At 36.9% G+C, this 24,556-nt stretch overlaps 1 protein-coding gene across 5 annotated transcripts in view; it reads right to left on the bottom strand.

The window, feature by feature from the left end:
* Positions 1-949: 949 nt before the first annotated feature.
* The window catches only part of SYT9 (synaptotagmin 9), a 71,135-nt gene continuing 47,528 nt past the window's right edge, over positions 950-24,556 (bottom strand). Inside the window, exons 4-8 of one of the 5 annotated variants that reach the window (XM_033006813.2) lie at positions 9,723-9,843; positions 8,511-8,682; positions 7,736-7,865; positions 7,006-7,162; positions 5,869-5,975 (exon numbers count right to left, since the gene is read on the bottom strand). In XM_033006813.2, the coding sequence (XP_032862704.2) occupies positions 7,055-7,162; positions 7,736-7,865; positions 8,511-8,682; positions 9,723-9,843 (531 nt within the window). In that variant the 3' untranslated portion in view covers positions 5,869-5,975; positions 7,006-7,054. Of the gene's footprint in view, positions 1,594-2,203; positions 5,976-7,005; positions 7,163-7,735; positions 7,866-8,510; positions 8,683-9,722; positions 9,844-24,556 lie in introns of those variants that run through there. The other 4 variants (XM_033006816.2, XM_033006815.2, XM_033006814.2 and 1 more) reach the window with 4 other exon arrangements.

Consider the following 24,556-nt stretch of genomic DNA (forward strand, 5'->3'; position numbering starts at 1 on the left):
TCTCTTGTTATTGTAGCACACCAGCTGTCTGTAGCACCATTTACAGGTACCTATATGTAATGCAGGAAAACAGGAGTCTATGTAGGGCCTAAGGGTGTTACCATTATTAAGGATAATATCAACTTCAAAACTACAGACCTGTTCTCATTTCTTTTCCATGCATCTATGATATCAAATAGTCCCAATAAGAGAACAGAACTATATTAAATTCTTCCTTGGTTGCATGAAATTATTATTTTGTGCTACATTTCTAGTGTTAGCAGCCCTTTATTAATGTGGTATGTGCAAGTAGGCTGGATCTTCCAAATGAGAAGAGACTGAGCTTATCCCTAAAGAGACAGAGAAACTCTTACTTAATTAGATGTCATGCACATGTAGAACCCTTGCTGACAGATACATAATTTCAGTTGGTGTGAAAAAGGCAAGAAAAAAAGACAAGACTATTGTCATTTTAGGTGCAGTTTGTGCAGTCATACCTCTGTGGTCTCTTCTTCATTTGTTTCTAGGCTCTGCCAGGGGACCCATGGGAATTTCCCTGAGCTCTGTTGGGTGTTGACGGAAAGATTGCTAATTTTGCTAGCCTGCCATGCTAAATATTAATTTTGATAATATAACACACTGTCACTTGGTAGAAACACTTCTGTAGCTTCCTGATTTTCTTCTTAAGTATATATGAGATTCATGTTTGAGATCTCCAAAAATCTTCCTGTAATGATGATTGTGGCCATGGGGTGAAACAAGACAGAGGTTTCAGTATCCAAACCCACAAATTATGTTTGAGTGCTGTAAAGTAACTGTCATGTTCAGAGTTTTGTCTCTCTGGTCTCATTTATTTTCCTAAAACACATCATCTATGGAGAAAAATTGAGTTAAAACATTTCCGAAGTGTTTGCTGACTTTCTGAATAATGAACTGAACATTAATACATTAAATACAAACTAGTAATAAATTACAATTACACAATTTCTTACAGAGTTTTTATTAAGATCAAAACTTATTTGTTCAGACTAGATTTATATAAATAAATCACAGTACATTTTTACTTGTGTTCAGAAGATTGTAATACATATTATAAAATTAAGAAATTTTTTGTCCCTCAAACCATCACTGCGAAAGGAATCATGCATTATTTCTACTAAATGAACAAAATGCCCACCTAATTGAGAGAGCCTTGATACAGGTATGGCTCTACTCTCCAAAATTAGACATGAAACATAGAGATACCAGGACTATTTATTGAACAAGAAATAATAAAGTATATTACAATGTTCATGTGATATTAAAAACAAAAGTATATCAAAACAACACACCTCTCTTCACACACCTTTGCAATGAGTATTAAAAATGACAGCTGGCCAGCATGCAACTGAGTAAAACATTTCAGTTTTACAACGTCTACATTTGAGCAAAAGGAGGAACTAAAAAACCCAGACAAAACAAACAAATAAACAGCCCAGATGCTTACAGGTCCTCATGTCATCTTCCCCTCTGTGCCATGCGTGCTGTGTTCCGTCAGCAGTTGAAGTATGTCCTGGTGATACCTTTCCTGAATAGTGTCCATCACTGCCATCTGGATTAGTGCACTTTACAGACCTTCAAGGAGATGGAGGTCCTTTCAGAGAACGGCAGGACCCTGGAGAACTTCCAGCTATAGTTCCTTGCCCAACCCACTGTATTAGAAAAAAACTGTAAAGGCAGCTCTTGAAACTACTCAGCCTTGAATGCGCAGTACCCTTACAAGATAATTCACACCTTGCACAGCTTGGTTCACATATTGTAAGGCTGTCACTTCAGAACAGAATTATAGTTGCAAGCAAGGCCTTGCACTAATTACAGCAAGATTCAAGGTGACGCTGTTATGAAGTCTGTCCTACTGCCATTTTCCCCAGCACACAGGGCTTCTATTAAATTTTACAGTATTGTGGGTTACTTTTTCTACGTGCTTTTTTCCTTCTAGATAACAAAGCCATTTTTTTCTCATCTGATGCTGAGATGTAATAAGTTGACAATGCACTGTTCTAAAGGGAAGAAAGCATTTCATTGATGACACTTCAGACTGAGTCACCTAGGCTATGTTTTTTCACTTGTTTTTGTTCAAAGAAAATGCATTAATGGTAATTTCAGATAGATTTCTAACTGGGTAAAACAGATTTTCAGCTGAATTTCCAGTCCTTTTTCTCCTTTCCCATTTATTGTTTGTTACTTTTAAACTAAAACAGAGTTTGCAGCTCTTTTTTTTTTTTTTTTTTTTTTTTTTTTTCAACAGCAAATAGGTCTCCTCAGTGCTCGTATGTTGCCAAATGATAAACATGCAAATATGTCTTTTGTACCTCTGACTTTGGATGCTCATATTAATATAGCTACATATCATGTTTGGTGTTTAAAAATAAACATGAAACCAAACCAAAAAACAAAGAACAAAAACAACAAAAAAACCCTTTCTAACAACTATCCCCTCAAGACAAGAAGGGTGGACTAAAATAAACTCTTATTTTTCAGGTTTTTTGCATTGCCTTTTGCTGTTGCCTCACTTTGGATTGAACCAGCAGTTCTCCTACTGGTAGTTAAATTGGACCTCTTTATAACAAGTTTCTCATATGTACTGCTTTGGTGTTTTATAGATCTGCTGGCACAGAAAGCAGAAATATACATTGAGTGGTAGGAACAATCTGAGCGCTGGATTTTTTATACTACATTTTTTCTTTCTGTTCTGGTAGTCCCTGCTGCCCCAGATTGAGATGCATGTGTCTTTGTCCACTGCCAGGATTCTTTACAGAAAAAGATGAAACAAAAGAGAAGAGAAATGCTTTTAATGTCTTGTGATTTCAGGAGAAACAGATAAAGAAATATTTGAGCACTCAACTGCACAAGGGTAGTGCTGTGAGTATATTGTCATGGGAATATCACATAACTGCCCATTATACTCTGCCTCGGTGTCAGTATCTTGGGAGGTTCTGCCATGGACATTCACTACTTTTTCATAAAACAACATTTGAAATGATGGCTTGTTATAGAAAACTAAAATTAACAGTTTAATAACACATTGTTAATGAATGAAGTGGAATTAAAGTATTGCTGAGATGCATTTATAAGAGATTGCCTTTTCTATTTTAGAATCACAATACTTGTCATACAGCATAATTATTCATTCACAGGAAATAAGAAAACAAATGGTGGTTGAAGCTTTGAAATTATTTCTGTGACCCTTTTACTAATTTACCTCTGAGAATCATAGTTCAGAAAAGAAAGACTGAAAAGTATGGGAACCATAGTTTTCACTGGGTTTGCAGGTGATTTTGTAGCAGTATGTACTCTGTTCCTTCCAATGTGCTGTTGCATTATTGTATTACACTCCAAGGACAGCAGCAGTCTACTGGCCCACCAGAACCATAATGTGAAAATATTTCAGGTCTAGGGAACAACGTTGGTTATTGGAGTATAAAAGTGAAGAGGGAAGTAACCAAATATAGAAAATAGCTATAATTCCATACACAGACTGCTATGATAAAGCAGGTACTTGTAAAAAGCACATAGTAATGCCACAGCCTGAGTAACAGTTTGCAAGTCATGTGTCAGCAAGAATTAGGGAAATTTAATAAAAAATTGGATAATTGGGTTTTCTCCCTTATCCCTAAGCCTTTGAGGTGTGCTGGATTCCACTTTAAATGCTCGCTGAACTGAGGTTTTTTTCTTTTTTTTTTTTTTTTTTTTTTGCTTGTTTGTTTGTTTTGTTTGGTTTGTGTGTGTGTATGTGTGTTCAAAATAATTTTCTTGATATCAGACACTTAAGCATTAAATAAACTGAGTATGGTAATAAAATAAATAAAAAACAAAAACCACTGGCAATTATAATGATACTACTTTTCAGTTGATTCCCCTTTGAGTTGCTAGAGTCAAATCTTGGAAAGGCTTCTGACTTCTTCCCTCCTCCGTGGATGCAAAATGAGCCTGATGAATAGGTGTTTTCCTTTTTTACAGAAGTTACTGTTGCTAACATTGCAGTGAGAAAAGGTGCGGCTGCTGGCTCTGCGTTCCAGGCAGGGATGCACATATAGTGATTTGTCCTGGACATCAAAGAACTCTACTCCAAAGGAAGGGATCCTCCATCTTTGCTCATGCTCTTCTCCCCGTGTTGACTCCTGGGAGATGAGCTTGGGCAAAGAGTGCAGGATTTTTCCTGAAGTGAGGATCATGCATGAACAGATATGAACATTGTATTGTATCACTGGCCTGCTGACATAAAGCTTCATTTGAAATTGTAGGGAACTAGTTTTGCCAGGGCAACTTTATATCTGTTTTTAATTCTTCTGGAAATGTCTAGTTACCATCTGAAATTTACCTGAGTCAGGTTTTGAAGAGTTGTTTAGTTTGCCAGGGGTATCCTTGTGTATGGTAGCTGTACTCTCCATAGCATGGCATGAGGTTTTTCAGTGTACTTACAGGATGTCCAATGTACTTACAGGACTTTGCTTTATAGCTGCGGTGCACATTTATAACAGCTCCAAGATTTTCTGCAAGTGCCAAGCTGTGCTTTACCCACTAGAAATTCTGAATTTCTGGAAGATCCGTATTGATAGGTTATAAAACTAATTTTTCAAATTTTGGATCAAAATTTCAAATATTTTCTTCAATCCCTGCATGCATATGTGTTGGCAAAACTGCAAATCCCAAATTCTTGATGAGCATTCGACACTTACAAGACATGAAGCAATGTGTGTGCACATAAACTTATCTGAACTATATATAAAGACCAGGGTTCCCTATCTGTAAGTACACAGCAGGCAACTAGATTGTATAAAATATGCATACTCTGCTTTTCCTTTTTTTTTTTTTTTTAAATAAAAATCCCCATGTAAAAACTTGAATCAAATTCTCTCTAGAAGGAAGAGAGAACTCCATGCATGGTAAATAAGTGGCAAAATTTATTGCAGGGGCTCTTGTTCTGGGATGTAGATTTCATAGTGTGAGAGATCTCAGTGCTTTGATTTTTAATTTTTTTTATTTTTAAATAGTCAGAATTTGTCAGCATTTACAATATACTATTATGTAAAATAGCCCTGTTAATTCTACTACAAATAATAAAGGTCTTCACAGGCACTACATATTTGGAACAGTATTTTAAAATTACATTCTGTGTGTGTGTGTGTGTGTGTGCACATGCACACGCATGGGTGTGCTTGTTTGTATGACAGAGCATAGCCGTCTGTGATATACTTCCAACTTTTTACAGTGCCAGGGACACAACTAAGAAACACTGACTGAAAAATCATCTACAAAGGTTTGGGACTAACTGCCTCCATATTATACAGATGGTTATCTTCTTTCTAAAAGAACATACTGCCATTACAAATACCATATGTATCTTGTTCTCACTCAACAGAACTTTTTTTTCAGTTTTTCAGATTTAAAGGATTTCTGCAAAGAAACATAGTAATTTGTTTTCATGTAAGGTGAAAGGAGGCACCAACTGAGACTGAGTACTCAACTTTTCATCAAAAATTAAATGTCTGATGACAATCATTCTTGAAAAAAGAATATTTAGAAAGTTATCCCTTTACAATACTGCATCTTCTTTGCAAATACAAGAACCATATTTGTTGCTGCTTCTCATATTTGTTGGTTTTCATTGCTATCATGTTGCTTGTAAAACCTGGGTTTATTCTAATGAACAGAAATTATGAATTGAATTTGGATAATGCTTACGACCATACAAATAATCTATCAGTAGCAATAGTGTCAGCTGGAGAATTAATGCCACAAGTGGATAACATTATGCTACTTGAAACCAATAGCTCTTCACACAGTAGAAGACTGAGGGTCCTATTCAGCAAATATTCAGGGTCCTATGGCTGTGGCCACAGAGGTTCCAGAAGCTCTCGCTGAGTCTAATCCTGATTCAGGAACCAAAATGATATGCTGTGTATATATTTCTCTGCACAGCCTGGATGCGCTGGACACCCTCCCCCACTTGATTCCTGGGAAGGAAAAAAATATGTCTCTGTTTAGCTCAGTGACATGAAAAACAATCCACAGCAATGAAATCTAGAGAAGTTAGTCAGGCATGTATGAAAAGAACAGGATGCCTGTAAAAAGGGAAGAGCTGTCAAAACCTAATTGTGGGCTCTGGCTGCAATAAAATTTATCAGAGGGAAGTCAGGTTGGATATAAGGATGTAGACAGCCACTAAGAGATACTTCTCATGTTCTGGGAAATAGTAACAGTTATACTACTCTTCATGTGCTTTGTCAAGCCATTCCTGTCAATGCTTGGCTACAGCTGAGAGCTTGGTGGTGTGTTTTCTAAACCCAGCTCCCAAAAGCCCAGCTTCAGCCAGTAGCTAGCTTGTCATTGAGGGCACAAACACAGGTAGAGCTCCCCCACTTTGCTCTTCTTTCACAGCATACCTGCATGTTGGCAGCACCCATGCTCTGAAAAGTCATGGTGCATTCCCACTACTACAGAGCCTGTGAGTACTCAAAGGTCTCCCTGCTGAAACTGTGCTGCTGTGGTCCCCAGGCACCAGTAAAAGGACACAGGGCAAGACTGGTATTTTTGCCATTTTGTAGCATCTTCCTATTCCCTGGCAATTATTTATAGAACTGCCTAGGGTTACTGCTTACAAGCGAGTAGGTAAAGTCCTTAGTTGCATTCTAGTAACATGGCTGCATTCTGATGCATAAAGTATACTCAGCGAGGCTGCGAGCTGCCAGCCTCTGTATCTTAGGTGCTTATGGCATCGTTCATGGCTTGATATGAAAACTATGCTCTTTCCTGTCTTTCAGCTTTGAGGGTAACATTATGGCTGTTCATAAACATAGTAGGGGTTTTTGACCTGGATTATTGGCTGACTTTAGCCAGTGACAGCAACAATAAAAGTAGGTTGTGGTAACTCTTAGGAAGCAATTTAGTTAGATCTTTGATGAATTTTTGTGTCTCATGAATCAGGATTAGTATTCCCTGTATTGGGGAGAGGATTAAACAGAGGGATTAAAAGGACATCTTTACCCCACTGGACTCTGTGGAATAGCCCCTGAGGATATGGCTAAGAAAGAGTTCAACAGGAATGCCAAATTTCTGCTGAATAGGTTAAAAGGGTGAGGAAGCCTCTTCGGCAGCCATCCAAGCGCAGAAGACCTGCATAACATTTCTGCTGAATAGGGCCCTAAAGACAAAAAACAAAACAAAACAAAACAAAAAAAACATAGGAACCTTGAAAAGCTTTTCTGATTGTGTCCTTTCTTATCAGCACCTCAGATCTCCAGAGGCACTTAAACATTTTTTTTCACTGCAGTTAGGCATCCCTTGAGATGTGGTAGTGGCGTGGATGATATATTGTTACAAGAGAAGAAGTCAAATTATGTTGTTATATATATATAAAAAAAAAAAAATGTACTGGTTGTTCTGTAAACAAGGTCCATTTCTTTGTATCAATTATCAGTGAAAGTTATCCAAGATCTTATTTAAAAAACAAAACCAAACACTTAATCCAGTGTATAATGGTTGGTGTTTTTATGTATATATTAAAGACATTAATTTGTCTGCCTAAAATTGAAAGGAGCAGACTTAACTTGTGTGTTATGTTTGACTTTTAATATCAGTTTTTCTGAGCCCTTTTCTAGGATTTAGTGCATGCATGTGGATTTTGTTTTTGTTCATAAAATTTTATCCAACTTCTAATACCATATAGAAGAATATTCACTATTACAGTAATGGGGAAGCAAGAAATAAGTCTTACCTCTGCAAGAGGATGCCAGTGAGCAATGGGTTTCCGAGGATATGAGAGCATTTCATTCCAGTGGTCGCGACCTAGACTTTCTGCATCGTTGCCTACTTGACATACTCCAATGACCTCATTGTGACCTACACTGTGAAAATGTTCCATAATATTTTTTTCTTAAAATTTTACCTTTAGAACCATACCATTTACATATTTCATTAGAAACATTAATCATAGATTTTTAGAATTGATTCTTGCTTGAATAATATAATGAACTATAAAATATGTAGGTTTGCTCTTTACATTTCCCACTAATCAGAATAATTTTATATTTTCCCCTTTATAGCATACACTGTATGTGTGCATTTTTTTCTTATTTTTGCATAAAGAATGTAAAAAGTTCTTTGCATATGTTCTGTAATTAGTTGGAAATACAAGTAAACTCTAAGCCACAACTTTAGAAATGAAGGCATGTGTCTAAGGGGTTAAGGTAATTGTGCACAAACAGAACACTGGTATGTGAACTGTTTGATTATATGTTCAGTTATTTCAGGTCTGGTAAACATATATGCAGTTTAGTTATGTCAGTTATGGATGCAAATCTATATTTTTAAATTTAGAAAGGAAATTCTGCCTGACAATATCAGAAATTTTAGCCTCCTACCAAACTCAACATGACATTAATTTCCCATTTATTGGGAAAAAATGGCAACTTTATTTCAGGATGCAAATCTACTATGCAAGATTCCATAAACCAATAGATGACATTATTTTACAGCTACAGGTATCTCACCGGTCATAATCCATAACAGCTATCGACAAGTTAATTTGGTCAATGTTTTCTGGAGGGACGTCAAAGACTATGGCTTCATTGTAAACGGGATTAAGGGTATTCCTCTTGGTGGAAGTTTTTCTTTTCTTTAGTCGCCTTCCTTCACACATTAAAGAAACCTTCACGTACGGATCTGTGTGAATCATAAGAACAATGTTGGTTTTCTTTTGTTGTTTTTAAGCAAACATAAATGAAAAGTGAAGGGAGCAGCCTTTTTGCATGCCCATACCTGCTTGCAGAATTAGCCACCTGGACCTGACTGGAATTTAAGCTTTATTTCCATGGAATGCCTGGGAGGCTGTGGAGCTTTGAAAGCTTTACCTGGTTGACTGCTTATAATGAACAGTTTAGGGTCAAGAAGTTCCTTGCTGTGTACCAGCTTCTCAAAGCATATTAAAATATCCACTGAACCATGTTATATATGACTGTTTTATGCAACAACCTGTGTATCAGCCTATTTGTAATAGCCTAATTACTTGTACAGATTTGTAGGACAGATAGAAGTTGATCATATTTTATACAGTGGGATTTACTGATGTATGGTTAAATATAATTCAAAGTGTAACAATTAGTGGCTTATATTTCTTAAAGGAATTATAATTATTTTTGAACTCCTGAATGCAGTAAAAAACGTTATTTCTTTGTAGCTCCTTTCTGAGAGCTCTGAAATTTCCTGATAGTACTTAAATCTGTCTATGAACTCTTATTTAAATTAGTTTTTTGTTTTCATCATCAAATTTTGAAAGGGTTGCTGAAAGGAGCTTGGGATCATCACTGTTTTGTCTGTATGCCAACAGCAGAACTGGCTCAGTGGCTCTTGGAGACTGTCAGAGAGGGTCAGCCTGCCGCTGTGCCATAGCTGTAACAAATAGCTGTACAAACAAATTCCCAGTGTTATGAATGCAGTTTGGCCATGCTATTCTAAATCACAGTGTCTTTAGAAGTAATAATCTTGCAGTCTTTTTAAGAGCAGATTATTCTAAACAGTTGGTTGCAGCCAAGCATACTAAAAGATATTATTTATTTCTCAGAAACTCCGATACTCAAGTAACTCAAACACTCGTGTAAGAACCCTCTTCTCAAAAATCATTCTGGGATTTGAGAGTGCGGAATTCTGTGTCTCAGGAGGGAAATGGGACAGAAATCCACATTGAGCATTAAATTAATTCCTACCTGATGCTCCTGTGATATCCATTGCCTTTAAATTTCTTGCCTTTATTATTGTAATAGTTAATCTACCAGCTGTTGGAAGGTAGCAGAGTGAAAACATCAGGTCACCAAGATCCACGTTATCCTGTTCCAAGGAAAGAGAGGTAATGTGAGGCAATAATAACAATTTTCCCTACCTGTAACAGGAGCCTAAAGATGAAAATATACCTTTGGGGATCTACAGTTATACAAGCAAAACCTGAATTCTCATTCTGAAACATACCTGAAAAAACAGACATCCATCTGCATGCAAGGTTCAAGTTGCTATGTTTGTTGCTGGACCACCAAAGTTCTCAAGTGTAAACATGATTATAGTTTCTAGCACTTAGTCCTTGGAGATGAAGCACATTTAAGTGATGAGGTACAGCATGAGGCACTGGAATATCTTTGTTCTATTTTATGTTTTGTATTGATATGTGTCTATTGTTGACAAGCTTCAACAGATCTCCATGCCTTTCCTTCTGGTCTGCAGAAGGATACCCATACAGACATTCATAGAAAAAAACTTTGGTTGCACAGGGCAAAGTTTCCTGCAACTCTCAAGCTTGCATAAACTCAGGTGTGATAGGTGTGAAGTCACTGTGGTAATGGGGCAGTCTCCACTAGAAGTATTGTAAGGATATTACTTCCTGTGCCTTGTGCAGACAAGTTCCCTCAAGTAAGCTTATCCACCTGTTTCATTGATAGAATGATTTACAACCCTTTCCTCTGTCAGTGGCATCAGGGTTTCAGAAAGGTAGTAGAAAATGAGCAAACCCTATTTGCAATTACTAATTAGCTGGTTTTTTGTTTGTTTGTTTTTTGTTTTTGTTTTTTTTTTTTTTTTAAAAAAAAAAGAAATCCAGCTCTTTTATGAAAAATATAGTGAATAAAGGATTTTATTAAATGATTTCTGGGATTTGATTTGCAGCTTTTTGACTGAACAGTGAACTGATACTTTCATAAACCTATGTCCTGTAACTTAATATTTAATTCTTGACTGAAAAAAATTATCCTGTCCAGTGAATTGAAAGCTACAGTCTAAGTTTTATAGGAAAGGGAAATACAGCTGTTGTGGAATATGTGTATCTTGCCCATTTAGTTCTGTGCAATAGCTTCTTTCCTTTCTCGGGTTGGCTCCTTCAGTGTCAGTCACCAAAAAACGAAGGGTGATGAATGACATAGAAGGTGAGTGAAAATATCTCAAAACAGCACCTAACAGGTTAGTGCTTGTCTATAAGCTAGTTGCTGTATAGATCAATGCCTGGAGCCTATGCAGTCACTTAATGTGGCTTAATGAGTTAGCAGAGGAGACATGCAGGACATAAAGAATTGCTGTCACAAAGCTGTAGAAAAATGTTATGTCAGAAGGGTTTTCTAGAGGTCACTTGGTCCAACTCCTTGCTCAAGAGAGGCATCTTTGCTTTAATTCTCAGCTCATGCAAGGAAAAAAAATAATCATGTACATTCACTCAGAAACAGATCCTTTCCTTTTGCTTCATCAACTAACATTTTTCCATTCTAAAGATCAGTATTTCATGGTAGCTGTAAAGCTAATAAAGGTTGTGACAATACCATGATCACTGATATGACTCACCCTGTTTAGTGTCTCTTGATGGCTCATACCTGGAGGCAGACCTGCTGCAACACTGTGTCACTGACTCTGACTGTGGGAAGATCAAAGTGCTGTTTGAAAAGGTGATGCTGTAAGAAGTCCTACAGGCTAAAGTGATGTCAGCACATCCAGGAGAAATTTCTCTTAGCTAACACCTGCACTTAACATTACAGGAGGAATAACTGATCTCTGAAATTTTCCCAGTAGTCAGCTGGAGCTTGATACCTATAACCTGGGGAACAGGAAGCAAACATTTCACTTATCTTTCTCATTGTGAGGAATAACAACTTCCATCATTTAAGTGTGCTTCCCCAGCCCTGAGGAGCGAGATTCGTAGCTGTGGAATTCTCTCTCATGCTGCAACCTTGAGGGGAGCAGAATTTCATAAGCCATTTAAAGAAATTACTGAGTGAAGCCAGATTTTGGCAATTTGGGGAATTTGTGACTCTGGCAAGTTTTAATTGAGAAGTTATTTTTCATGAATTGGCTGGAGAAGATAACACTGTTTAATCACACATAAAGTAGCCCATGAGGCACCCGTTGTTTAAACTGTGCATTTTGGTATTCTTAGATATTTACAATCATGTCAAAGTCATGCTGTATTCAACTGCAGTGCCCCACATGGCAACTGGGTAATTCATTATGTGAGTGCTGTAGATGCTTTACTGTAACTAATACAAGAGTTTCCATTCCAGACTTGATCATCCTGAATGAACATTTAAAACCTTTTATCAATTCCTATCAAGAAGTTTATAGGTAGATGAATTACTATACAATTGTTTTAGAAAGAAGTGCCAATAAGAATATTGACCCTCTGCATAAATGAACTGGTTAGGAAAGAATGGATCACATATGTTGAATGCAGTGTTAGGAATTATGCCATAATATACTTATCCACAAGCTTTGCCTTATGTTTGAAAGATAATCGTCACGTGCACTGTGATGTATTTTTTAGCAAATGCTGCAATGACAATACTTTGTTAATGCTTTTATAAAAATTGTACTGGGCATTATACAAGAAAAACATTGTTAGACTGGAAACAGAGCCTGTAATTTCTTCAGTCTTTTCCAGTTGTAGGAGTTGTAGGAGTTATAGCAATACATCACAGATAACTATGAGATTCAGTCTGTTCGTAAGCTGATACTAGTAGTAATCTAACTGTGGCAGTCTGAGAATGTAACTGAAATCAGGCTTGCAGGCAGCAGAAGGAAAGAGGCAAACTTTCTGGTATCCAAATGCTTCTCTGAGTCTGAAAAAACCCTGTCTTCTCACACTTTTGTTTTGATTTGTAGGGAATTAACTACTACTCCATAATACTGGCTGCTTGTAAATGTTTTCTTAATTTTGAAAAGAAAGATTTTCTAACAGAGTGAGACTTTCCCAGTGCCCTGGCTATTCCACCCTGCATACCCCTATTTTCTGTAATCAAAGGGCAATATTTTTAACTGTTCCAAATGTGTAAATTTTGCTACTGGGGTTTCAAGGTTCAACATAATGGGGGAATATTCTTCAGAGAGTACACAAACCGTGACTGTACCACAGAATCTGGGTAATTGCAGTGGAACAGGCAGCAAGTTCTGACTGGGGATCAGTGGTGTCATGGGCATGACCGTTACATCCGGAAAACACAGGTCCTTATATAAATTCAGTTTGTTAACAGAACCAAGGCCTATGTAACAGAGCACAGAGAGGTTTATTGTACATCTTCACTAGTTTAAAATCACAGAGCCACATGGCTTAAGTTATGGATTGCCACTAAGGCTGTACAGTGTTATCAAGAAATAGCTCTAAGGAACAGAATTAACAAACATAGAGGGTAGGATCTTCTGCAAGGATTATGCTTCTCCTTGAACTCAGTACTTACGTGTTACTATGTATGCTTGACAAAATGTGGCAATATAAATATTATACTGCCAGAGACATTTTAACCTGATTAGGAAAAGATTTCATGATATTGTAAGTTATCAAGTCATGCATTTTGTACATTCCGAATTTGTGTCTAACTTTATTTAGTGTGGTAGTAATACCATACTGTGCATGTTACAGTGCAATCAGGACAGCTCTAAAATAACCAGACCAAAAGGCTGATTATTTTAGATGCTGGTATTAATAACTTAAAATATTCAGAATTGTCCTAGTTTGGGCTGAAATAGAGTTAATATTCCTTTTCAGGGACTAGATGAGTGCTATGTTTTGGATTTAGCTTTGGGTTTGGTATGGGAAGAATGCTGACAGCACACTGATGTTTTCAGCTGCTACCGAGACTTCAAGGACTCTCCGACTCCCCATGTCCTGCCCGTGCGCAAGGGCACAGGGAGCAGGGAGGGAGCACGGACAGAGCACCAGACCCAAATTGGCCAGTGAAATATTCCATATCATGGAACGTCATGCTCACTATAGAGAGGAGGGGTGGTTGGGAAGGAGCTCTCTCTCTCTCTCTCTCTCTCTCTCTCTCTCTCTCTCTCTCTCTCTCGCTTCCGGGATTGCGATTGTGGGATCTTGGTATCTCGGGGTCGCTGGCCGGGAACGGGCTGGGGATTGGTCAGCGGGTGGTGAGCAAGTACGCTGTACATTGCCTGTTTATATATTTATTTTTCCCCCCCCATCATCATCATTGTTCTCGTTTTATTGCCATTATTAAACTGTTCCTATCTCAGCCTGTGAGTCTCCCTTCACCCCTCTAATTCCCTCCCCCATTCCCAGGTGGGGAGGGGGAAGGGAGGGTGACCAGCTGCGGTGGTTGGTTGCTGACCAGGCTCAAACCACGACTAGAAGAAAATTAAATTATAATAATAATTTATTTATGTGAGTATGGCCTATTTTTTTTTTTTTTTGGTCCTCTTCAGCAGGAAGCATATTGTAAGAACTGAATAAATATGCTGTAATAAACATACCTAAGGTCCAAGCTCCTCTCCCATTGTCCTCAAAAACCTTCCACATTTAGAGGAAGAAAACACTGTCTTCATTTTTAATCTATAACCTGCTCATTCCTGTATCCTAAAGAAGGTAGAACAAGATTGTTGTCTGCTTTGCTTTTCCAGTGCCACAGGCTTCAGCTTCAGGCTTGGGGTGAAGGCTGAGTGCCTTGATGTTGTTAGCTGTGCAGTGAGATGCACAACCTGTCTGTTTCTGATAATAGTGCCTAGATTTCTCTCTGAGCCCTTGTTCTGTTAATGCAGTCCTTTATTCAACAGGGCAAGAGAATAAACTTTCTTCCCTAAAAAATTGCCCAGAGTTACCTCGGAGAGTTAGATGTATTCAATACTGGGTAAGCAATCAGCTGAAGAGTTCAAACCAGATGTGTAAATCACAAGGTTTGCCTGAAAACTGTATTTTCACAAAGGGAACTAATCCCTTACTGGAACCTCAAGATAAATAAGATCATTTAATTGCTGTTAGGAGCATGGAGATACAAACTCTCTCACGTTATGCTTGCTCCTTGTTCTATTTCTTGTGGAAATACTTGATTTGTCATAAAAATCATGTTATTTGAATAATTTTCAGTGGCTTGTACTGAAAGGTTTATTGTTCCTGCTTTTCTCAGAAAATATTTCTGATTTCCCACCCTGTAAAATTATCATAAAATCAATATATCTTTTAAAATGCTGAATTCCAATAGTAATATTAATAGCTTGTTAGTTTATAGTCACACAGTATTTATAGATTTTTAAATTACTAATTTTGTTAGAGATTAGCCTGCAGGATTAATCACTCCCTAGCACTGTGTCAACAGCTCCATTCTGGTGCTTAGGTGAGTGTAATTCAGCATACTAAACACGGAGATGTGTAATCTTAAAGGGGACTGTGACAATGGGTCCTTAAATGGCTTCACCTTTTAGTCCTTGGAGGCTGTGTTAAGAAGCTCAGGCTGGATCAAACCTTCTCAGTGAAACCTGTAAGTTATCTGGTAGTTAGGGAGTTTCTGACAAATGGGGATGACATTTGGGATCAGATTTCTTCTCTCCCTTCACATAAATACATTTGAGTTCAGAGAATGGGTATGTAAAATAATGTAAAACAGGCAGCAAGGGATGTAAGGAAACAAGACAAATTATAAGTTACAGCTTCTGCTCTTGCCTCTAGTCTAGAAGAAGATATGCTGTCCTTGAGTTAGGCAATCATAAGTTTTGTGCCCATTTCTTTTGAAACTTGTGTTTTGTATTTCTGGAGCAGATAAGCTGTGTTAGGCCTGCTGTCACATAGTGCCTATGCCACTAATTAAAGCATATGTCTCAATGATGCCAGGTTCCTGAGTTCCCCATCTATAAAAAAACAGACACTACTTTTTTACTTTTCTGCTATGTTGCAAAAATAACACTAATTATGGATTGTGAGGTGCTCAGATGTATTTTTATGCATCTCAATAATTTACCATTAATGGGAGCACTTACAGACAGTGATGCCCTTGTTTATTTCTTTTAAAGTTGCTAACTATTGAAAGGGGTTTTCAAGGCACTAGTGATTTTAGAGATTTTTTAAATTCTTATTTCTGTGTCATAGTTGTACAGCTCAGGCAATGGTAACTTTGCATACCACTTTCTTTAGCAGTTATACATGTCTCTACAAAGGTTTATTGGAAAACAGAATAATAGAAGAAGTTTCACAAAATGAGATTTTATCATTTGAGCTTCTGAAGCACAGAAAGGATTGATTACCAGTATTTGATTAAACGATCTCTTTTTTTATCCTTCCTAGCTGAAGAGTATTTGTTGTACTTTAAACAACAACAAAAAATCTTCCTAGTTATTTAATAGTCTTTCCTGGAATTACTGAGATTATATTTCTGTAGTGCAAGACAAATTTTACTGTACATCATTCTAATATTTGATAATGTGAGGTTTTGAATTTTGCAAGGATTTATTTTAGAGGAGGTCTACTCTGCTCAGATCAGGATAATTTAAGTATACTAGGTATACGTGTTAAGTCTAAGTGAATTAAAAGTACTTCAAGAAGTGCTATCTGCTTTTTGGGATATACATTTATTAAATTAATTATCTGTGTTGAGATGTGTGGATACAGTTTTGAGTGAGATAAGATATTAATTCAGTTCGAGTACATGTCCAGGACACAAATATGCAAATACCATACTAAACAAATTTGTGACTCTAATCTGTTTAGGAATTATAGTAAATCTAAAGCATCTAACATGATGAATTCATTAAGTTAGCTCTACATTTTTGATTGTTTCATCATAGAATTATTTTGAGTTATATCTATGAGAAATGTACATCGAGAAAAACTAATTAGAAATGTTTGATTTTAATTGAATTTGCACATGACTAGAAGAGTGCCAACTGCTTTCTCATTACACATTTTAAGATGAATAGAGAAGATATGACTGGAAAATTCTATTTTCCTGACATCTTAAATCAAAGAAATGAAGTCTAGTAAAGTAGGTATTTATTAATATCTCAATCAAACTGTATCTACAGAGATATGATTAAGTAAAGTTTGTGGAAAATGGGAATGGCTTATCTTTTACAATTATTCTTTCAATACATCAATGTGAGGCTATATTGCATGTTTTAAGTTAATTTGCAAATTGTATAGTTTTCTTAGTGTGATTCCATTCTTTGAATTTCATTGTCTTTATTTCTTTCAGTCATGGTTTTCTTAAATAATGAAAGCAAATAAGTAAAGAAGCTTTTAGAGCTAGGTATGCAAAAATGAGTCTGATTTCACTTACTAGGAAAGAACATTAAAAACTAATTCTGTTTGCATGCAGTCCACTCTGGATTTTATGCTACTTTGGGTACACAATATAATTTTCATGTCAAGTCACAGACTGACTATTAGCTTTTATGCCTATACAACTGTATGAAGTGTATGTGTAGAAGCTCGTCTGATAGGATGCATGAAAAGGCAGGATAAGAAAGTGCACCTCCGAATCCCTCGTACTCTCTCCATGGGCTTGTCTGTGGCACAGCATTTGCTAATTAGCACACATTGATAAAATGCTGGACGAGAGATTCTTGCATGACTAATACAGTGAAAAGTACCATCAGCTAAAGATCCAATCAAAAAACCCTTAAAAGGGGGAGAGAAAGCCCTTAGGTCAGTCAGCCAACAGAAGGTACTGTGTGTTCTAATTTAAAGAAAAATAAAAATCCTCTGACAGCTAAGTTCAACTTTGCTGCTTAACTAAATATATAGCTTTATTTTGCTCTATTAGGATTTATATTAGTAATGCCAAGATGATACCACAGCAGAGTACCTTTTCTCTGAGGTATTCTGGAGCACCTTATAGTCAGACAGACATCTTTCCCGACAGACCAATTCTGAACACTACAACTTTGTGCTGTACTTCATTGGGATTGAAAGAAGTAGGAATCCTTCCTGCAGACTAGGTCATAGAGAGCCACTTTGTTTATGAGCTAAGAGAGTTTATCTTCTAATTTTAACTTACTCATAGTTTTGCCCAGCATCTTGACAACTTCTATATAATGACAGTAACAAAAGTAAAGCATCCAGTAGATAGTATATCCTTTGTCTCCGCTTCAGAGCATGAAGATCTTTTGATATGGACATTTTTTTTTTTTTTTTTTTTTTTGTCTCCTGTTTCCATCAGCCTTGTGTCATGACTACTTTCCTTTAAGACACTGCAGTCCACATAAGGAGGATCCTCCAGACATGACTTTGTGTTGTGCCAGTCAGTCAAGGTATCTTAGAATGTGGGTAGCTGGAGTCAAAGGATAAGTCTCTTGCCTTCATGTATGTTTCAGAACAAATCCAGTTAATGTCTTTGAGAAGAACATACACACAACTTACTCTTGCCATAATGTCCTTAGTAAGTCAAGGACAGAGGTCTTTTCCTGTAGGCAGTCAATGTACTTATTTCTCTAAAGACCCAATATCTTCACTGTCATAATTTATATCCTATAAATAGGATGGCAGTGATTAACTGAAACTGCCTTTCCAATCAGCTAGCTTCTTGTTGTCCTCAGTTATCTAAATGCATTTACAGAATATTTTTGTTCTTACCGAGTCATTTAAGATTTATTGATAAATTAATCTGTAATAAGATCCTTACTTTAAAAAAGCCTCCATTCAGTAAAGATAAACTTGCACATACTTATTTTTAAACATATACTTAAATTGTATAGATTTTACTGGCTTTGCATCCTTTACATAGATTTTCAATTCTCAACAACTAAAGTGCTTTGTTGAATCTGGGCCTAAGAGTGAATCTAATGAATTATCCTGTAGCTATCGAGATAGAGATAATGTCTTAATTTGTTCCAAACTAAATTGATGAACTGGAGAGATAGTCTGAATTGAGCTAATGAAAATTAGTAGAGACATGATTGGAAAAGCTGGAGTACTTGACCTGCTTATGTGTGTGTGGCCGTGTCAGAAATTGATTTCACAGGAAAAACAGAAACAAGGCATTCTGAAAATGAAACTTCTGTAGAAAATTAATATAAGTAATTTTTAACTTCCTCATCAGTTATTAAGAGGAGGAAAGAGTGTGTACAGAATTGTTTCTGAAGGCTTGCTAGATGGCATTGCTAGTCAGAGAAAAAAGTTAATTAAAGTTTTAATTTCTTGTTGCAAGTTAAACTGTTCCTCTGAAAACTATTTTGTTTTCTTGAATTGTTACTGCTTTTTGCAATTCTTCTATGACTGGTTGCTTTCTACAAAATACAAAGTTCAGTATAGATTTAATAATACAAAAAAGTCTGACCTAACTCCTCCAGGCATTGCAGGCTGCCTTTTATCATTTTGAGCGTGTAAGATAGGGAATGCTTGAAAGCTAGAGAAAATAATGGCATCTTCCTGATCTAATATTTAAAAATTAAAATGTCATAACCTGTAAGATGTGAGTTTACAAGCAATGTGCTGTGGATAGACTTGCTCCTCCTTTTCTTCCAGTATATCCCACTTCAGTGTATCCCAGCTTGTCAGTGTTTACAGGTTGCCACCTTTGGTATTGTGTTTCAAAAGTCTTTTGAAAGGGAAGCCTCTTGACAGTGGGTTTGATTTCACAATGCTAAAGCTTTAAAGGAGAGTACTTTAGCACAGAGCTGACTCAAACGTTTTCATCTGCAGAGAAGGCAGTGGTGCTTTAGAAATATTGACAAACTTGGGAACAGCAATGATATGAAAATTGTTCTATATAGGAATAGATGTTTGGAGGGCAACCGTTTTCTCAAAAGGGAATGGAAGGGAGAGCTTCAGCTGGGAAAGAGAAAAGTTCTGATGTTGGGTGAGGATGGTAAAAATGGAAGGACAAATAGGTCAAGCAAACAGGGGATGCCTCACAGAGGGCAATTTCACAAAACAATCTAACAGTGCAATCGGAAAAATGGGCAGTAGTTTCTCAAAGTGAGGACCAAAGCTTTTAATGAATGTCCATCAGTATCTGTCATGTCAAACCCAATAATTTTTCAACATCTTGTAATTGATTTGGATTAGACTTCAATTTTTTGTGAAATACTGAGATTAAGAAAACAAAGAAAAAACAGAGGTTAATGGCATTGCAGAGCGCAGTATTTTACCATGCAAGCTAATCTGGGTGGACCAACCTTGCTGATTTAAGACTCTTGATGAACATCACGCAAATGCAAAGAAATGATAAAATAAACCCTCAGGGTTTCAAGGCTAAGTGCTATCTTGTTGTAAGAAGGGGAGACTAAATTACATGTTAAGTGTTCACTATCTCTAGGTAAACATTTGAAGAAAATGAAGCAGCAAATGCATTCTAATGCATAAAATTATTTCTACCATGAATTACTTGGCAGTTTCTTCTTGCTTCCATTCTGACATAAGTTGAAAGTAATGATTAATTATCTCAATATCTCACTAATAATGAAAATCTCAAATACATCCAAGAAAAACTGCAAGGGAGGAAGCTGATTTTAAAAATAAGTTAACTAATCAAAATGTTTTTATCCACAATGTCTTGCCTGTTAATATTTTTTCTTCTAGTGTGTTAAAATGAAAATGTCAATTCAAACTAAATGTGTATGCAAATTAATAGATTGGTCTTTCACTCTACCTTGAGTTACAATGGCTGTATGTGAACTTACAGCTCCACTAAAATATCAGAACATACTCTATCTTCTAACTCCATTCAATTATCTGTTCATGAACAAGGACTGAAAGCAATTAGTATGTCAGGGCCCTGAGGGCATTAACAGGCCTTACTGGCCCTGACCATGGCCCAGAGCTTCCCCCCACCCTGTTCATGGCCCAGGTTCTCATTTAAGCTCAGCCTGAGGTGGTTGGTCCCTGCCCCAGTGACACTGCAGGATGCTGATCTCCAGCTGCCCACAGACCTGCCAAGCCCAGCCATGGGCCCTGCCAAGCTGGGTCCCACCACGGGCCCACGTCCCCGCCTGGTTTGACCCATCCCCAGGGAGCTGGCTGATGCCCGGGGATGCCCCACAGCTCCCCAGCCTAGCCCGCTCCCCGGCTGGGGCGGTGGGATGGGACCTGGCTGGTGAAGTCCTGCTCAGCAGCACCAGGGTCCCCCACTGCTCCTGGTGTTCCAGCCCACAGGGAGCTGCCAGCCCTTGTGCCTTGCTGACACAGTCTTAATTAAGGATAAAGTTTCACAGAGTGGCCATTCTGTATAAAAAAATTTAATATAGACATGCTCCTGAAATGAGATGAAGTTAAAGCTTTGGTCACTACTAACAGTTCCTCACCTTTCCTTAGCACTGAATGTCATTCTCAGCGCAGGCATTTTGTGTTGTGTAAAGCGGTTGTCTTTTATATTGTGCATTCTGAGCACATAATTCTGAAAAGAAAATGAACTAAGTGTCTGGGTAGTGCTGAAAAAAGATGGAGAAAGTCAGAGTATCAGGAAAAAATTATGTTCTTTTTAGTCTGTGTAAGCGGCTATAGTGTTTCGTGGACATACTCATTATACTTGCATTAGGTGTTTTGTACTGAATTCCTTGCTACTCAGGCTTGGCACAGGTTGTACACAAAATAGATAATGAAGAAAGTCCATTTTTATAAATCTGAATCTACTTTTAGTCTAAGTAAAAGTTAGCTCTACAATTTCATTTTTGAAGAAGTTGATATGAAAAAGAGAATGGTCCAAATAATATAGTGTACTTGAAAAACAGAAAGCTAATGTCAAACTCAGTGTTGCAATAGCATATCTTTCTTGCCATTCCAGAGATTTTTTCCGAGATATGTTTAATTTTTTGTTGTTTTGTTTTTTTTTTTTTTTTTTTTTCAAAAATCATCTATCTCTTGTTTGATTTTGCCATCTGCTGCATAATTCCATCCCAGGTATAATTTCAGTAGAGAAGATGTGGTGGTTTACTCTGCACGTAATTCTGTACATGTTCTGGGAAGGCCAGGAGGGGATCATTCTGCTCAGGGTTCTAGTGTAATGAATGCAGAGCCTGGAGAAGGACATGTGCATTGGTCATTGTAAACAGGCAACAGAAAGGCACTTTGTTCCTAGATTTTGGCCACTTGAACATAATGGTCTCCTTTCACAGACCACTAAAATAACTATTAGTAACAGTGTGTTGCCATTAATACAAATTCTAATAATTTAAAAATTCTTGTGATATCTGGAAATCAAGTCCAAGTTCGATGAAATCTCTGGTGTACTCTTTCTCTCTCTCTCTGATTCCTTTTGGCTTCTTATCCCACTAAAAATTAATAAAAGAATTATTACCTCTGTTAATAAGGTATACCTAAGGCAGACTTTTCAAAAGTATGTTTTCTATGTGCAGGTCCCTTTAAGTTTGGTGCCCATTTAGCAGGTGGGGAAGGAAGCATTGTTTGATGAATCTATTTCTCCTCTTTTTTTTCTATGAGTTACAGAGATCTTCTTAATCATGATTTAGATTAAAGTTTTTTGTTGTGTTTGTTTTTTTTTTTTTTTTCTTTCAAATAGGTACGTTTCCTGGGTTTCCTTGTGATTTTAAAGCCAGAATCAAGTATCTTTCTGTTGAAGTTTCTCCATGCATTTAGTTTCTCTGGAGACAATTCTGTCATGTCATGTCATGTACCCGCTTAGGTCAGGAACCACTGAGCAAACTTCATGTTTTTTCTTGTAAAAAGTAGGATTTTTTTGATGGAACCCCCCAATGTTGAAATCCTGTTACCTTTGAAATTGAATTGATTACTTCTAAGTGGTGCAACCAATTACAAAAAGTGGACTTGGGATCTGTCACCTGTATGAGCAATAGCACTGGTGTCCTACCAGACTCAAATGCACCATCCACAGAAAGTATCAATATAAATGGTGAAAAGGGATGATTATGGTTTAAAAACATGTCTGAGAGCATTCCACGTAACCTTCCATTAGATTGAATGCACAACTAAATTTCACAACATTCATTTTACTGGTAGCACTTCTCTATAAAATTACCCACTTTTAACAATAGAAAAGCAATTTGCATAGAAGTTTCATTTACTTCTTAGTAATTTATTTAAATGGGTCATATAGAAAAGAAAATCACTGAAAATTTCAAAGCAAAGCAGCCAAGGTGAAGAGACTACTTCACTGCTAGCAATATTCTGCTAATGCATTGGGTGAAAAGGTGTGCAGTTGTACTGTGTTAATTGTCCTTTCACAGCAATTCCATTTTAATTGCAAGTTAAATGGAAGAGTATAATCATGGACACTAAGGTTAATCCTACAAAGCACATCTATTAAATATGTCAAAATAGCAAAACCCCTAAATCTTCAGTAGTGCTGAATTGTGTCATACCTTAGAACCTCTCTGGTTTTCAAATACAAAAAGTATTAAAATAATAGAGGGAGGAAGGAAGAATTAGAATGACAATAAAATTAATGATAACAGGACAGCATCATTCCAGAAAAAGAGGACTGCTTTCATCCTTTATTTCTCAAACTACGCTACAAAGAAAACTTCACATTTGAATCAGGAGAGAAGTTGGGGTTTTGACTGTTCTTTTTTTGGGGTGAGGGAGAAACATGGGAGATAAGGTAGGCTCTTCTTTTTGCTCCCAGAGATGCTACTGACAATTTTTGTAACAGACAGCTATGTAAAATTTGCCAACTGTGTAACATGCCAATACACTGTTGGTATCTAACCCTCTCAGGGCAAACCTCCCTGACACCTCCTGAATCAATGTCATGGAATCTGTGGTGATCTAGCAACAGGGGTTTGCTTTTGCTATTTCTCTTAGTCAGTGCCAAAAATGTTTCATTGTTTCTCTGTATCTTAATCGCTGATGCTGCCCAAAGACTCATGTAAATCCGGCTACCCTCTTTTCTTTGGAGATATTCCTGGACTATCACCATTAAGACACTTAAGCTATGCAGATCTGGTGAAAAAGAATTTCTGTTGTTGCTGTGTATCATTCACCTACCTTGCAAATAAATACAATATTTTAATCTTGAAGCTGCTAGGCAGTTTATCAATCCAATACTACATCTATTTAGAAGCTGCACAGAAAAAGCAGCTTTAACATAAAACTAAAGACTGTGAGGAAGCTGAAGGAAGAGGAAGGAAGAAGACAGAAATCCATTTTAGAAGATAGAGACTCTGAAATCAAGTGTATCATCTAGGTGTCTAAAGCATGAGCAGGGAAGATGTGATTGTGTAGAGCGTGATAACAGTTCTTTTTATGTAATGTTTGTTCTCTATCAGATATGCTCGTGCCTCTATTATATTTAGATGTGTACTGCAGGCAATTTTAGGACCACTTTAGTGAACATGTTTTTCCTATTAAAGAATGCACAGAGGGTAGCGTAAGATGTGACATAAAGAGAGGACTAAATATAGAAGTGCTTTAAGTCCATAAAAGTGAGTCAACAGGACTTCCTCTTCTTAGAAGACTTTTTGTCTAACTTGTTTTACTTTACATGTGCTACATGTGAGATGTATCTAGAGAGGAAAATATTATTTTTCTGTGGCTTGTTTTTACTCTCTTCCTCATGGCATTGTGTGCATTTGTGTGAGGTGAGTCTGGTGACCTGTCCAGACTTTTACCTGGTTATGTTTATAATCAGAATAACTAATGTTATTAAGTACATACTCGCCTATGAGTACAAAAACAGTGTAGTATTTTTAAAAAGTCTGTGAGTAATTTAATAAACAGTATCTCACAGTCACTTAGATGCCTTCTCAAATTTTTGGTTTAGTTGCTTATAATTTAAATAATTTGTTAGTTTTGAAATTAAATTGAAGTTGTGAGTTGATTTGTCCTAAATGGTGAGTTCACTTTAGAACTCTTTGTTACTTTGAGAATGATCAATGATTT

The sequence above is a fragment of the Tyto alba genome, unplaced genomic scaffold (genome assembly GCF_018691265.1).
Source record: "Tyto alba isolate M040663 unplaced genomic scaffold, T.alba_DEE_v4.0 Super-Scaffold_8, whole genome shotgun sequence".
NCBI classification, from domain to species: domain Eukaryota; kingdom Metazoa; phylum Chordata; class Aves; order Strigiformes; family Tytonidae; genus Tyto; species Tyto alba.